Below are 17,279 nucleotides of genomic sequence, written 5' to 3' on the forward strand. Positions count from 1 at the left end.
TCCATTTACAAACTGTATTACATACATTATCATTACTTCCTCATAAAAGTAACACTTACATAACGGATTAACGGGATTGGGTGGTCAGGATCGCTGACTTATGGGGCGCGGTGGGCGAGCTGGCTAAGGCGCCAGGCTAGTGATCCAGCGAGGTTGAGGTGTCGGGATCGAGCCCACCTGTGACCGGGTGTAAAAAACCTTGGAGTCAACTTTGTGTGCAGACTCTTTCAGTGTTGTCACAACCCCTAGTGTACAGTACACAACCCTGTGCACTTAAAAGAACCCACGAATCCGTTGGTATTTGACCAGATGGTGGCCACATGAACACGTGCAAACACCTAGTTGCGGGTACAGCAACGTGCAGTGAACATGGACAAAGTACTGTGACTATGTGTCCCAGTCGTACCCAGCTGTAAATGGGTACCTCGTTAGGATGAGAAAGCCACAATAACTCGGTGCGGCTAGTGGCTGCAAGAGTTGTATACTTCCCAGGGAGTTGAGATTGACAATGCGATGTGCCGTTGAGATTGACATCCAATGATTGACATCTCATGCTGTTGATAACTGGATTGTCTGGTCCAGACTCGATTATTTACAGACCACGGCCATAAAGTTGGATTATTGCTGAGTCAACAACAATCAATTAATCTATCAATCATCTTACATGAACTTTATGATGATCTTGTTGCCTAAGAACATTCTGCAATCGCCTGCAAACAAAGTTAACGATCTAACACACTCGGCCACCGAACAAATGACAGAACGACAACTGGCTGTCTAGATCCAGTACTCTGTGTACGTGGAGTGTAAACTGACACGGCTCCCATGGCTGAAAGCTATGAATACACAGTGCCTTTTAAAAGTAGTCAGATGAAACATATGGTACAGTCCGTTTGGCTTAAAAACGGACCGATGAATTGCAATCTAACTCGAAAAATAATAAACATATAATACTTAATGAAACGCTGATCATAATCAAAATATCAGACCAACTCTATGATTTATTTGCAGAATTTATGTCCTAAAAATAAAATATATGTTTTAACAAACTATCATTAAAATTTTGACACAGTTCACTATTTGTTACGAGGGAGGAGTGCAAAGAAAGGGACAGCCAGGTGTGCGAGAAAGGATGGAGACGGCACAGCACAGGTTAATGAATCAATAACTTTGTCGGCACTTGTGCACGTGCTTCTCGAACACCTGGCTGTCCCTTTCTCTGCACTTCTCCCTCGTAACACATAGTGAACTGTGTCAAAATTTTAATGATAGTTTGTTAAACAACTTTTTTGGTGGAGTCCGGACAATTTTCAAATATAAGAAAGCTGTTGGGTATTAGTAAATGATAAACATGTGTACTATTTATATTTCTGTGGCAATTTTGTACAATGATCATATTTGCAATTCATCGGTCCGTTTCTGACTCAAACGGACTGTATATTTGCTGACGAGTAGGTACCTCGCTCGGAGAGTGTGGGTACAACTCCCGATGAGACACAACCCAAAAAGTTTAAAAGAAATAGAATTGTTACATAAGTTTTGATAAATAATTTGTAAATAGAGAAATATTTTATTATTAGCAGTTTAATTGAACAACTGGGATTGTGAGTGGCTGTATCCTCACAGGGGGTTGAAGTATTGTAAAATCATTGTCCTCCTATGGCGGTATGTAAGTCCCAAAATATTCAAGGTAAATTTAGCTTACCGAATATTTTAAAACGTAGCATTTTTGTTACTTTAATTTATGGCTAAATTTTCCTACAATCACCAACGGCTGAAAGTACGATGTAAATCAGGCTAGGGTCCATGCAGGTAGCTAAAGTACTGTAAGTCCCCATGGTCCCTAGCATGGTGATCTACCTTCAGTTGCTGGTGATCTGTAGCCCGTTTTTATATTACATTGTCTGTACCATTTGTATAATCTTAGGAGGTACTTGTTATTTTCAGTTCTCTAACTGTGATAATCTAATAATTTCACTGTTCTTTGTCGACAGTTTTTTAAATAATTTAATTGCGTTTATTATTAATTTATAACTTTTTTAAGTCACAATATGGCTGAAATATTGCCGATGTGAATATAAATCTTAACTCACTCACTCACTCAACCCAAAAAGTACTAGAATTAGTACTTATACAATGTAATCCCAAATACAAATACACCATAGTATACATCAGTGCAGGTATGTGCCCAACGTTCTCCAATAATGTGGCCAAGTTGTATTTGCTGGTGGTCTATACATCCCGTACAAGCATATGAACACATTGATCCACGTGATTGTTTAAAATAACTTATCTTCCGAATAGTTAGTATTTGTTTTTTAAAATGATCTCTTAATCTCACCAGCTGGCCCAGCTTCAACGCAAGTGTAACAAGAGTCTTTAAAGGGAACACAATTCAAATTCTCGATAGTTTCCAAAAATGGATCGGCTGTATCTTCGCGGAATACAAATTTGCTTATTATGGACTATAATTTCGCCAGTGTTCAGCGTAATTCTCGCTGCGCGGAGGATCGAAGAACGAGAACCCGTCACATCATGTAACCATGCCCAGATACCGTTAGATTATATTATCATACGCACACGATAAATTGGTTGCATATACATGAACTATTGTCAGCGTATCTGTGCCACACAGACTTATCTGATGAATATACATAGTAGGGATAACAATCTACACATATGCTAGTGTCCCTGGGGTTAGAAACATTACATTGTAATTTATTCATTATCAACACGATGGCTGTGAATTTGTTCGTGAAATTTGTATATAATTGATATTGTTTGACTCTTTCGATGCTGGAGGCCTGGTGATATGAATGATAGCTTCGAGGATTTGTGTCAATAGTTTCGTTTAACTCGGTTTAATAATTGACAAAAGAACATGTTAATTAGGTTGTTGAAATTGCACCTATTTCGGGTTACTGAATAAATTAACCTTTTTCGCTTCAGTGAGTGAGTAAGGTTTTACGCCGCTTTTATCAACACATTTTCCTAATATCCCACTAGGAAATGTTTTAACTACTAGGCTGATCCCTTTTAACCTTTTAAAAAAAATCACCTGAGAACTGTACATGCATTGGGGAGGCAATCTGGTTGAATCTGGTTGAAGTTTTATATTCCAAAAGTGTCACAACTCGGAAAAAGTGTTGACAAGATTATTGGAGAACATTTACCAACATATATCGCGTGGGATTTAATTATCTCTATGGTGCTTTTGGTGTTTTGCTGTCGTCTGGTGAACGTTTAAAAGACACCCAGTTTGACGATGGTTAAGCACTAATCAAATGTATCACTTCACTTTCTTTAGTCAGGAATCCCGGTTAGACTTTGTCTTCAGTAACCCGAGCTTGTCGTGAGAGGTGACTAACGGGATCGGGTGGTCAGGCTCGCTGACTTGGTTGACACATGTTATCGTATCCCAATTGCGTGCACCGATCCTAATGATCCTGATGGATTGTCTTGTCCAGACTCAATTATCTACTCATTTAGCAGTCATATACTAGTAGGTTGAATATTGCTGAGTGCGGTGTTAAAAAAGTTAAACGCACGCGCACACGCACGCACGCACACGCGCGCATGTTGTTTACGCCTATGACACACTCACTGGTTGCGTTGATCAGTCTCGAAAAATGTTCAGCATCACAAAACGATGTAAAGAGCAAGATTTAAAGGTGATGGAAAAGCAACTCAGGACATACGCCTGAGCGCAACAAGTGGAATAGTCCAAGCATGTGCAACACCTGCCACATAGTCATTGGGGCTAAAAAATAGTTTATTCTCGATGGAAGTTGAATTGGTTTAACACTTTTACCGGACATTCTTCTCACATTAATTGCTATACTCGCAAAAGAATACCCATTCCAATGATCTGTTTGCCTGTTATTGGAGTGACTGCGTATTTTGGTGAAAGCTAAGGTTTGCTCAAGCAACATTCACTTATACTGGTATTTCCCTGAGTTCCACCGCTCAGCATCAACTGATGCCACAACATTCATCCCATCCGCTTCTACCATGCATTGCATTTTCATTTTGTCTAAACAGAATAGTAATTTTGGGTAGCGCCCTATATGCACACGTATAAACGTTGATATGTTTATGCAAGTTTACGGAAATGCAGCCGAAGCTAGCCAATGTTTTACAGGCTCATGGGCTAGTATTAGGGGCATAGCTGCCATATAGGCCAAAAGGCAATTTCCGACACATAATTTTGTAAAAAAAAATATACAAAAAGGAAATAATTAATTTGGAAATAAAGAAAGAAAAATGTTACAGGTGATAATATTTCCACATGCTGAAAGCATGGATATGTACGTATAATAAATATACACTGTTAAAATTAGTTTTAAAAAATCACGAGAATAAATCTCATGTTCCTAAAGCGATACATGTTGAGTTCCCGACGTCTGTCTCTTATTGAGCTTGCAATTGCGTCCCTTGACATACAAAGGGATATAACTCTGGGCGTGATATGGCGTAACCTCAGCATTTTGAGATGCAGAGAAAAAATTCTGACATTTTCCGGCCAAGTCTGGAGGAGCCCCACTGCTCAAATAACTTTGATGAGCCTGCTATTGAAACTAAAACTCCAATTAAATCAAGTAGTGCACCCCCATATCCAGATTTAGCTGCACTGAACGGAGGAGAAGCAGCAAAACCTGCGACGAAACAGGCCTTTCTAACAGGAGAATGGTTAAATGCTCATGCATTTGCATTTCCTCAAAGGTAATTTTACATTTGAATAAACGCACGTTTATGTCAGTAGATGATAAATAATAACAGAAATAATGCCATAAGGCATTATCTGCATTGCCATCTCCAATGAAAACAAGAAAAATTGAAAGACAAAGTTTACAAAGCGTTGTTTCTCATCTACTCAAGTGAAAAGGTATCAGGCCCTGTATGTGTATGAGCTATGCTTGTGTGCATACATATATCTCTAATTTTAGTAAATCTATTAGTATTTCACCATTAGTATAAAAAAATATATTTCATGCGCTTATTTATACACGACCTTGACTCCATTTGCATATCAGCTGATCGGTTTATAGATAAAACATCGTCATTCACAGCCATTTTATCCATTTAGAGTAAAAGCAATGTCATCTTCGCATTTGTGTCTCCTTGATTTTACAGTTGACACTGAATGAATTTAGTAGATTAATTATTGAAATTCGACATGCGTAGGGGTTTTGGAAGGGCTTTTGGGGTAGGAAGGAATTCCCTTAAGCAAAATATGTCAATATCAAGGTACAATCCTGCCAGTTATTAGGAATACATATGCAAAGGAACACTGCAAAAGTATATACAAAATCATACTTTCTTTATTATCTATCTAATTCTTACTAAATCTTATTTTTCTACCTTTGTTGTAGAACATTCGGGAAATTAAAACGACGAGTTCCATTCAAGATTTGCGAACAGTATAAATGGTTGCGGTATTAACTATTAGCCGATGTACTGTATTGCGCACCATGTTACATTTTTGGATCGAAGTACAATAAACAGGCATATTTTTCTTCATCACCCGTAACTGATTGGAAAAACCTGACAACTATTATTGTACGTCATTTGAAAGACGGCAGCGAACACTACGAGTGCGCAATCCAAGCTGACAATTTTGTATCTGTATTCAAGGGAGAGCAGTATCCGATTGAACAACAACTTAGCACTCAATTACAAAGTACAGTTGAGAAAAACCGAGTGATTGTGCGGGCAGTTGTTGAGACCATTATTCTATGTGGTCGTCAAAATATCCCAATACGTGGTCACACAGAGGAGGACAGTGACTTCATTGCTATATTGGAACACAGAGCAGAAACTGATCCTGTACTTGCAGAGCATCTCAAATGTGGAGATCCCAGGGTAAGATATTTGTCTTCCCCCACACAAAATGATATCATCGACCTTGTAGCTAGTCAGATCCGTGAAGATATTGTCAAGAAGTGCAACAAAGCTCCTTGTTTCGCACTCATTGCTGATGAAGCAACAGATGCATCAACAAAAGAACAGGTTGCTATTTGTGTGAGGTTCATACGTTCTCAACCTGAAGGTAAACTTGAGGTCAGGGAAGATTTGCTTGGCTTTACCGTAGCTAAAAGCTGAACTGGAGATGCTTTGGCGCAGAACTTTATTGCAACTTTAGAGAGCTTTGGCATTGACATAACAAAAATGAAAAGCCCGGGTTACGACAGTGCGTCCAACATGCGGGGAGTCCATCTTGGTGTTCAAGCATTGCCAAGCCCATTGTCTCAATCTGGCAATTGTTCACGCTTCATCAGAACAGTTAGTGTGCAATATGATGAGTACTGTGTAAGAAATTAACTTTTCATATTCTGCCAAGCGCATGGACCAGTTCAAAGAGAGCCTCAGTTCAACCTCAAATGACATGAAGCAGAGGGAGAAGTTGCGAACCCTCTGTGAGACAAGATGGTCTGCACGAGCTGATGCCTTGTTCACGTTCTTGAGCTGCTTTGACGTTGTTGTGGATGCTTTGGATAACCTCAAAGACATGGGGGATGACAAAGCATCAAGCCATCTCAACAACATCCTCAGGTTTGATTTTATCATAAGTTTAGTAACAGCTGAACATGTAGTACAGTCCACCGTTGTTCTTTCCAAAGTTCTGCAAAAGAAGTCGGTTGATCTTGTGGAAGCTGTGGAAGAAGCAAGAGTTGTCAAAACTGTGCTCAGAGATGAACGTGATGACAATGGAGTATGGACAGAGCTTTTCCAAAAAGCTGTTGAAGTCGGCCAAAATCATGACGTTGAAGCAAAGATCCCTCGTTTAGCTGGACGACAGCGGCATAGAGTCAACGTTCCGGCTGAGACACCCCAAGTCTACTACAAGAGAGCGCTGTACCTGCCTTTTGTGGATCACCTGCTTTCGGAAATAGAAGATCGACTGGTCGCTCCAGAGGGGCGCTTCCTTGCACAGGGTCTTATCCCTTCTAAACTACTTGCCCTGACTGCAGATGTAGAGCACGAGATCCTGGCTCATTATGCTGCTGAACTGCCATATCATCAAGGAGCAGAAAATGAAATACATAGATTGGTGACTAAGTTAAGCCAAGTTGACAGAAAGCCTGAAACTATTCTGGAAACGCTGGAAGGTATTAATCAAGACCTTTACCCAAACATATACACTATGTTAGCCATCCTGATGACAATACCTGTGGCAACATCAACTACTGAACGTTCATTTTCCATGATGAGACGTGTCAAGACCTATTTGCGTTCGTCCATGGGACAGGATCGGTTCAGCAGCCTCTGTTTGATCCATGGACACAAGGACTTCCCAGTCAGAGTCGACGAAGTCATTGCTGAAAAGAAAGCTCGCCAGCTTGGCCTTTCTATTCAAGGAAGGAAGTTGACAATTACTCATTTCATTCAGATTTATTTGGAGAGACTTTTAATACAGTTCTTGGTTCAGTTCAAAGCTTGCGTTTTGCTTTAACATCAATCCCCAGATTATCAACAAGCCTTTCACACCGATGTTCAGTGATTTGTGAAGATTTGTACAGTTTGATTAGCTGACGGACTGTGTATTAAAAGGTAGTTTAAAATATTAATTTCTTTCTGTTCAATTGTTCTATGCTCTTTGGAAAATAACTGAAGTCTGAACAAGTGCGGAAAATCTTTAACAAAAACCTTCAGAAATACTCATTTAACTGAATAGTGTGAAAACTCTCTCGCACGCGTGTATATAAACTCTGTCAAAAAAGAAACGCAACCCCTGTATTTTAGAGATTTTGATCTGAAGTTTTAAGACGACACAGCATTTTTATTATTTAAGACAGAAGTCTGAAATTTGGCAGAATAATAACCAAGATGGGCATGTTTAAAATTGTCATTTCAAAAGTCATCTCACAGACACCAGTTTGTCACCAGGGGGGCGTCTTTCTCAGTATCTCGTATGAGCACCACGAGCTGCAATCACTGCACGGCATCTCCTTGGACAAGAACGGATAAGACGCCGGATTCTTTCCTGGGGAATGGCTCTCCACTCCTCCTGCAGTGCAACGGCGAGACATTGACGTTGGAATTCTGCAGAAAGTTCATTGTTGCACGTGCAGTATGAGGCCGGGCGTTGTCTGGTTGAAAAATCTGTGTCTGTTGGTCAATAATCGGGAGAAGGTGAGGCTGTAATACGTGGTTGATGTAACGTTGGGCTGTCAGGTTCCCTTCAACGATCACCAAGTCTGATTTCTGGTTGTATGAGATGGATCCCCAAACCATAACGCTTTCTCCGCCAAATCTGTCCCCCTGTCGGACGCAGATGGGCGCAAAACGTTCATGACGTCTCCTATACACACGTTTTCTTCCGTCGTGATGTTGCAAAAGAAAACGGGATTCATCAGAAACCAGATGCGCCTCCAGTTTTGTAAAGTCCATATCCTTACGTTGTTGCACCACCTGAGTCGTCGGCGGAGATGTAGGGGGCGTAGTACAGGTCCAACAACTGGTCTACAGGCACGTAAACCCGCTTCTTTCAGACGGTTCCTAATCGTTTGAGCTGACACTCTCAAACCTGGTATTTGTGTGGCAGTCACGGTTGGTAGGGCATGCCGATTACGCAGGTGATGGACCCGGATGTACCGATCTTGAAGGGGGGTCGTGATTCTTGGCCTTCCACTTCTCGGGCGATCGTTGGTCAAATTGAAGTTGTTGTAGCGGCTCCAAAGTCGGGATATCGTTGTTTTGTGAACATTTAGGTGCCGTGCAACAGTTCCAAAACTTTCTCCGGCTTGAACACGACCAATGGCGATATTTCGGTCGGCAGCACTCAATCGTGGCATTTTTCACACAGCTTTTCATGCGACAAATGAATGAATATAATACGAAAGCACATGGGCTTTTATACACCCCTACATTAACTGCCATTTTCATGATTTGCATGTGTTTTTTTTTGTGCGAAGTCACCATGAGGGTCATTTCATGCGTTGTGACGGAATAAGCAATAAAATACACTTATGCGTACAAATGCAGTTGTTTGGATGGTAATCTTCATTAATTACGTGTATAATTTCAATACATTCGAATAACATTTAGTTTGGAAGCAATAACTTCATTCAAACGAATTTTTCATATCTGAGGACAGGGGTTGCGTTTCTTTTTTGACAGAGTTTATATTTGGTGGGGGTATTACAATGCAAAATTTCAACTTAAATTCAACAAATGTTTAACTTAGGATTAATTATAAAAAATGGCCTAAAAATCAAGCAGAGCATAAATCACGTTTTTATCATGCATATTTAAAAAATGTGTTGGGGAGGGGGATAGGGGTATGCGTGCATTCTAAACGTTTTGCCTACACATAATAATTGGCTCAGATACGCCCCTGAATATAATGACAGAATGGAAAGATATTTGGTGGAATGACGCACATGTGTCTTCTATTTTTGCAGCATAAATTTTGGGGACAGTGTGGCCTATACAAATATAGATATTGACAATTTTCCTACACCCTCGTGTGATAAATCGTTCACTTCCTGTTATGAAATGTTTCCTGCCGTTCACTGTTCCTACAGTGTGATATGATTTAGAAAGTAAGGCACTTCACAGAAAGAGTCACACATGCTACTGAGTGTAGGGAGATTTAAAGAGATGGGATTTTACGCCCTTCTTAAAATTGTCATAAGATGCTGAATTAGTAATAATTAAACGAAATATTTCTAAATAAATCTGTCTGTAATATCGGATATGGTAACATGAAAGCTGAGAAAACATCTTGCACTGGTTGTATGATCAGAATATGAAAATGAGAGTCATGCAATAACCGTTTATGACTATACCGTCACCTGGTGCCCGACTATGTTATGTTAATTAAACGCTTTGATGCTTTTCTTCCAGTAAAAACACCCTCTGTTACACTGTTTCAGATAAAATATACCTGTATAATGTATGCAAAACATTTTTTTTTCTTTAGAACTATGTACATATGTATGAACTGTAATATATTCAAGATTGTTTCATTAATCTAATCGATTTTTCGTAAAACAATAAAGAGAAGAAATATGGCAATTCTACACCAGCTGCCGATTCGACAACATCCTGTTCAGCTTCCAAAACCATTCAACAGTCAAGAAGAAACGCAGGCAAGGGTCCGGAAAGAAGTAAGTGCAAAAGCATATTTTTAAAGAGTATGTTAGTAGTTACTGCTGCCTCTTATTTGTACCAGTATACAGCTCAGTTTGGTTGTCAATCACAAACTACATGTTTCAATATGCGTTGCATGTAGCATTTACGCGGTCATTTACTGGTTCCAAAATGTCAATATGTATGTATTGTAATATATTCAATCTTGTTGCAGTAATGTAATTGGATTTTAGTAAAAACATAAAGAGAATAAACATGACATTTCTACATCAACTGCCGATTCAGTTTATTCAGTTTCTAAAACCATGCAATAGCCAAGAACAGACTTAGGCACGATTCAGTGACATTCGTGAGTCCGGAATGTCGTAGTGCATAAGCATATTTCAGTGAGTCGATTATGCGTTTTCAGATTCCAAGGTGCATCAACTGAAATAATCATTTCTGGATTAACGTTTGCCTGGCACTTGAGAAATCACCTCGTGACGTTATGCGAATTCTCAATCTCGATTGAATTTGTCAGCAGAAAGATGGAGGTGGTGAGTACATAGCATTAAACAGCATACCTTCAGCAAAAAGAAAACACGAATTACGTGTTCGCTCATGCTGAAGCATGACATCAGTAAATGGGACACCTTGTTTAGTGTCACGGATGTTCAAAGGAGTAGGGGCGGTGGGATAGCCTAGTGGTTAAAGCGTTGGCTCGTCACGCAGAAGACACGGGTTCGATTCTCCACATGGGCACAATGTGTGAAGCCCATTTCTGGTTACCTCGCCGTGATATTGCTGGAATATTGCTAAAAGCGGCGTAAACCCACACTCACTCACTCAAAGGAGTAAACCAGTAACAAGTTTTCTTACTAAATACCTGTCGACAAAGGATAGTAAAAGAGTAAGGAAACGTATCACATTTCAGATGTAAATCAAACTGCATCAATATTGAAAATCAATTTTTCATCCGTTGTCTTAGTGTAAATTGGAACAGGGCTAAGACCACTGGTAGTGGTAACCTACTGAAGACCAACTTACTGGGGTAACATCCGGACTTCCGATGTGTCACCGTACTGCATTATTCCCAAAAGGTGTGACCTGATCGGTTGTTTGAGGTACTAAGCAATATCTATAAAGTACCAAACAACTATCAAAGATGCTTAAGCTGTCTCCAACCTTTGAAAACTTTAAGCGTCATCTCAAGACCCTTGTCTACAAAAAGTTCTACATCAATGGACTTCAATAATGCTTTATTGATTGTTAGCGCTATGAACATACCTGGTGTGGACTTTGGCACTATATAAATGGACACATTATCCCTATTTATACATATAGAACACAGGACCACGGTGTATAGGTCTATTTCATGGACTCACGTACCACTGTTACCCCCTTAGTAGCAATGATGAAGAGCTCTCAGTTATTTTGTTTCAGAATATATTCAAAGGCATACTTATTGTAAATATGGAACTATTGTCAGGAGCCAAAGATGGAAGCACAGGCCATCCTTGTATCCATAAGTGAAGATAGTGAGAATCATATATACTCGGCGTCATGAATGAAGGGTCAATGGCAACACTATTTTTTAACAGCTGTAAAATCTTCGTTTTTGTTTGAAATATATAGAACTGAATGTTTTACAAACTTTCTTAACAGTATGGGAAAACACATCAGGCCATTGAAATGTCATTATTACGTTCTTTAACGTGCGATACATTCTGTTACAAATGGCACATCTTGTATTCACATTATCAACATGGAAATGCAGATAATGGCACTTGCAAGTCGCTCTGTCCATGGAACGTGGAGGACAATACACATGCATTGATGCTTTTTCACTGTCGTTCACTATTCCGGTACCTGTTTGAAATCGCAGCTTAAAATGAGACGTTTTTTGACACTTGCTGAAAGGGTTCATTCTATATAGGCCTTTTGGAATCTGGTCAAACTCAGCGGTAGGTTGCTGTCCGCTTTACTGAGTGTCAGAGTGCTATTGGTAGACTGTGGCAGACATTTCAAGCCAATGGGTTCGTGGAATATGCACGTCGACAAGGTCAAAACTATTCGAAACAATAACGTAACATATTCCTTAACGCAGCAGATCTTCAGATTGAACACTTCAGTGCTAATAACGTAAGGATATCCAGGAACACCGCACGTCGACGTTTAAGGACAGACGGACTCCGCTGTTGGTGATCTGCAGTTCGCTAACACCACGTCACAGGCTGGCGCGTTTGAGATGGAGTAGACATCAGCGTCAATGGTCTCGTGTGCTCTTCAAAGATGAAAGCAGATTCAATTTGTCTTCCATGATGGTCCATGATGTATCGTCGCAATGGAGAGAGAATCACAGATGCAACTGTGGCCACGCATAACCGATTTGGCGGGGAAAGGTCATGGTTTGGGCAGGGATTACTCATACTGGACTAATTCCACTGCACGTGGTCGACGGTAATCTTACCGGGCAGCGTTATCGGGCCGAGAATCTGGCTCATAAAGCAGTATCATTCCTGCAAGCTATGCATGGCTTTTATGGTCGGCCCTCTTTGCTGCAAGACGACAATGCTAGGCTTCATCGTGCCAGGACTGTCACGGAATTCCTTACACAGCAGGGTTTAGAGCTGATGGAGTGGCCAGCATGCGCGCCAGACTTCAACCTTATTGAGCATGCCTGGAAGGAACTCTGTCGACGTGTTTACACACGTCACCCACCACCTGTGGATCTCCCAGGACTCTGCAGAGCTCTAGTAGAGGAATGAAATGTGATTCCGTAAGCTTTCTCTATGAACTTGATACCGAGCATGAGAACAAGGTGCACCTGCGTATTGGACGCGCGCGGAGGGTACATAAGATATTGAATGACCAAGTGCTTCATGTTTGTTTATTTTTATTTTGGGAGGTTTGTCTATACAACTGTTGTTTACTATGGCTGTTTGAATGTTTTGTCTGTATGTCACGATGTTCTTAGTTCTATCATTTCTGAGAAACCTTTCTTTACATGTGCTATAATATGATTTGACCCTTTATTGATGACGCCAAGTATATTTTGATATTATTTTGGACTATTCTTGTTGAATTATTAACGTGTGTATCTCAGATGTTTAGCGGTATGTTGAAAGTTTAAAACAACTTCTAGATATAGACTGCCACTAGTCCTGGAAGCTCCATGAAAGAACAACTCGAATTTGAATGGCTTTAAACACTTTGATACCAAATGAGGCAAACGGCATCCACAGATACAAATATGACGCTCCATTTATATTTACAACAGCATTTTAAACAAATGATTCCAAACGTGCTGAATGTTTGTACTTCCTGAATACTTGTGATATGACTGTTGGTCTTAGCATATCAACCTGATCTATTATAAAGTATTATTCGTTTCATGGTTTTACTGACGCAGCTGGTTAAAAATATCGGGTGATAATCCATATGATCTGGTCCAGGCTATGCTATGGTAACGAAAAGTTGCATTTTACACTCTACTGGACTCATGTAGCTGGGGCAGAAACAATACAAATGTACTATTTCTTCCCAAAACGTCATCTTTGCGTGATTGTAAACACCAAAACGCGGCAATTTTAACTTTTCCCATTGGTTTAGAAGCGTTTGAAAAAATAATCGCCACAACGTCAACAAGAAAGCATGGAAATCAAAATGCACGCGCAAGTACGGTATCGATGACAATAAAAACGCAAACGTTTCATCTTGTCATTCGTTTTTGCCTGGAAAAGAGGATCCACGACTGATTGTTGCCAATCGAAACATCGCCTTGCAGCTGAGGAGTTGCAGTCTGCAGTTCATCAGAGCACCATATCTCGCCTTTGGTATCGTATCCCTGCAGACCAACTCCGCCTAAGATCGCCCAGGAAGCGACGTCCAAGAGTTAACACGTCCAGGACAACTACATCCGGGTAATTCCGCAAGGACGACTTACCCAGCCTGTGCCGAGACGGTGCCCGAACAGTAATTGCAGCCAGTGGTGGTTATTCAAAGTACTAACTTTGACGCCACATTGTGGACTCAAGTAAACAGAAACACAACAATAAAGGTGCTGTTTTGTTAGTGAACTCTTTGTCTGTCGACGTGTGGATTTTCACCTTTTTACCATTGAAATTACATGAAATAATTAACCGCCTCCGTGGTGTAGTGGTTAGAGCGTCTGCCCGGAGAGCGGAAGGTCGCGGGTTCGATCCCCGACCGCGTCATACCAAAAGACGTTAAAATATGGTACTTGTTGGTCCCTGCCTGGCGCTCGGCATTAATGGGTACAACAAGGACTGGTCGGCTCGGAGTCAGTATAATGTGTCTGAGTGGGGTATTCATGCTTCACTGCAGCATGGTATCTCAGTGGGCTAGCACTATAAAACCAGCTTCAGTCTGGGCTAGTACAAGCAGCCGCACATACACATACACACGCATGCATCGTCGTCATATGAGCGAAATATTCTCAAGCACGACGTAAAACCCAATTTCACCTCACCTCACCTCACATGAAATGATTGCTTTTAATTAACGCAATAAATTCTTCTAAAAATGGCTTACGCGTTTCTTTTTATTTTCAAAGGTGTATTCTGTCATGGGGCGTATTCAATACTAATTGATTGTGGATGACTCAAAATCATTTGTCCAGCTAACATTAAAAAACTGCTAACCCTTAGGATTTGACTAATTGATATTCTGATGTTCTGTGCTTGCGGATGTCCGGGTGATGGATTTTCTGTATGTTGATGGAAAGAAACGTAAATGAATCCTCGCCTTAAAACAATCAAATCAAGAAGACAAAATCATCAATATCCCCTGCAATGGTAAAATACTCTTCATGAATATATCAACTAGTTAAAACTATGTCAGATGTTACATAGTTCTTCACACTGATCCAACGAAATCATACATATGTAAACCATTAACATACTAGCATACCTGTATCAACAAGAGATTGCCCGAGTGCTTCCACGGTTTGTCGTACCTCAGTAATGTTGATACTGGAAATTGAGTGGTACTGTTGATATATGTCATCAGGTTCTTCAATACCCACAATGTGGATGGACTGTATAAAAAGGTTTTTAAGAGCACTACCACCAATTTCAGTGGAAGTCAAACTTGTTGCCATGGAAATGCAAAATACCAAAAGGCAACCAGACCTTTTTATGTGCCGAGTTTGTTGTAGAAACATTGAATGGTTATTAAGTTCTGCTCCGGAAAAGAGCACCAACACCAATTTCAGTCGAAGTCAAACTTGTTGCCATGGAAACGCAAAAAAACCCATTTTTTCAGCAACCTATCTATGTGCAAAGGTTCGTGAAGAAATCGAACGGTTTTTATGTTCTGTTCCGGAAAAGACGAATTTGCACGGACGGACTGTGTCCAAAATAATATCCTCGTTGCGGGGCATGGAAAGCATATTTGATCATAACGCAGCTGTAATATTATGGACTGTATATGCATATAACTCCCCCATGTTATAACCCCTATGTACCTACACGTGTGCTGGCGAAGACCCAGCCGTTTAGCATTTGTTTTACGCCATATCAAATACCTTTGCATTGTCCTCTCTATAAACCCATGTTAAGGTAAAACCTGACAGCTATTCACTGAAGTGCTCCAATGAAGACATAGTTCACAATCATTCAGCGTGCAAAGATGCTTTGTGGTACGATGGATCCGAGCGCCATGCGTTACTAATTACCTCGTTACGCAACTAATATGGTTGCTGCACAAAGACGATCGAGCCATGGCAAGCAACGAAATGCACTGTCAATTATTAACCATATTGTCCATTTCGTTCTGTCCACTTACGTAATATAATATACTGAGTCAAAAAAGAAACTTCACATTCTTTCTTCAGGGCACTATAAAAGAACAAGAGATGGTAAGATGGTTAAATTGTTATTATTCCAGTGCTGAGATCTGTGTGATGTACTCGATACACTGACAGTGCCATAATCAGTTCAATTAGGCTACACCGCCGGTCCAAAACATGGGTATACAGAATGTCAAGTCACAAGAATAAAAATGCGAAATTTCTCAGTTCAATATCGTGTATGGCCGCCCCGAGCATTCACCACTGCCAAACACCGTCTCCTCAACGACTGCCTGATGCTTGTGAACACGTGGTTGGGGATTCTGCGCCATTGCTCTTGCAAGGCAGCGCCAAGTTCCTGCAAATTCTGAGGTTGGTTCCTAAGACCACGAAGCCTTCTCCCAAGTGCATTTCAAACGTGCTCTATTGGATTAAGGTGAGGGGACCTCGATGGCCAGTCAATGACGTTGATTCCAGCGTTTGGAAAGAAATTTCGTGTCAACATCGCGCTATGCGGCCGAGCATCATCATGCTGGAACTGTAGACCTGGGCCATGAGCCGCTATGAAAGGAACGAGTTCAGGGGTGAGCCCCTGGTCGCGGTGAGCAGCAGCTGTGAGGTTTCCACGGATGACCAGAAGTCGGGAACGGTTGTTCCCACAGAAAGCACCCCACACCATGCAACTTCCGCCCCCGAATCTGTCGACTTACTGTACACAACATTGGGCATACCGTTCACGACGTCGTCTCCAGACTCTATGCCTGCCGTCCGCGAATCTGAGGGTAAACCTGGATTCATCGCTAAAGACGACTCGATTCCAGTCTCTCTGGGTCCATCGGAGGTTACGTTGGGCACACAGCAGACGTTGACGTTGATGAAGCGGTTTTAATATTGGCCCACGATATGGACGTCGAGAATGGAGAATGGCAGCCCACAACCGATTTCGAATGGTCTGTGAGGACAGTCGACCTCTAAACATCTCAGCCCTAGTTCGTGTAGCCGGCAGAAATCTGTCACGTAGGTGACGTAGGACGATTTGACGGTCTTCTGCTCGTGACGTCACACGTGGACGACCCGACCTTGGACGATCAAAAGCGGTGCCAGTTTGTTGCAGACGACCTCGCAAGTCATACACAGTACGACGGCTGCATCCCATTGCTCTTGCGACGTCAATAACTGATCTTCCCGCTTGCAACATGCCAACGGCACGTTCACGTTGTACATTTGACAATCGTGGCATTTCAAGTACCGTTAGAACTGTGGTTTATAAGTGTTTTTTCAATTCTTGAGGCCAATGCAAACACGTGCATATGAAGAAAACTTCGATGCGAAGATCACGTGATCGACTGCACGTGCAAAACCTGATTTGGCACTAACGTCATTTGCACAACGA

The 17,279-nt window shown here is 41.1% G+C and overlaps 1 protein-coding gene across 1 annotated transcript; it reads left to right on the forward strand.

Moving 5' to 3' along the window:
• The first annotated feature begins 6,343 nt into the window (after window positions 1-6,343).
• LOC124290879 (52 kDa repressor of the inhibitor of the protein kinase-like) lies at window positions 6,344-7,453 on the forward strand. The gene has a single exon (XM_046727725.1). The coding sequence runs from the start codon at window positions 6,344-6,346 to the stop codon at window positions 7,451-7,453; it is 1,110 nt and encodes a 369-aa protein (XP_046583681.1).
• The last annotated feature ends 9,826 nt before the right edge of the window (window positions 7,454-17,279 follow it).

Source organism: Haliotis rubra, unplaced genomic scaffold (assembly GCF_003918875.1).
Source record: "Haliotis rubra isolate DU_JTF1 unplaced genomic scaffold, ASM391887v1 Scf477, whole genome shotgun sequence".
Classification (NCBI taxonomy): Eukaryota; Metazoa; Mollusca; class Gastropoda; order Lepetellida; family Haliotidae; genus Haliotis; species Haliotis rubra.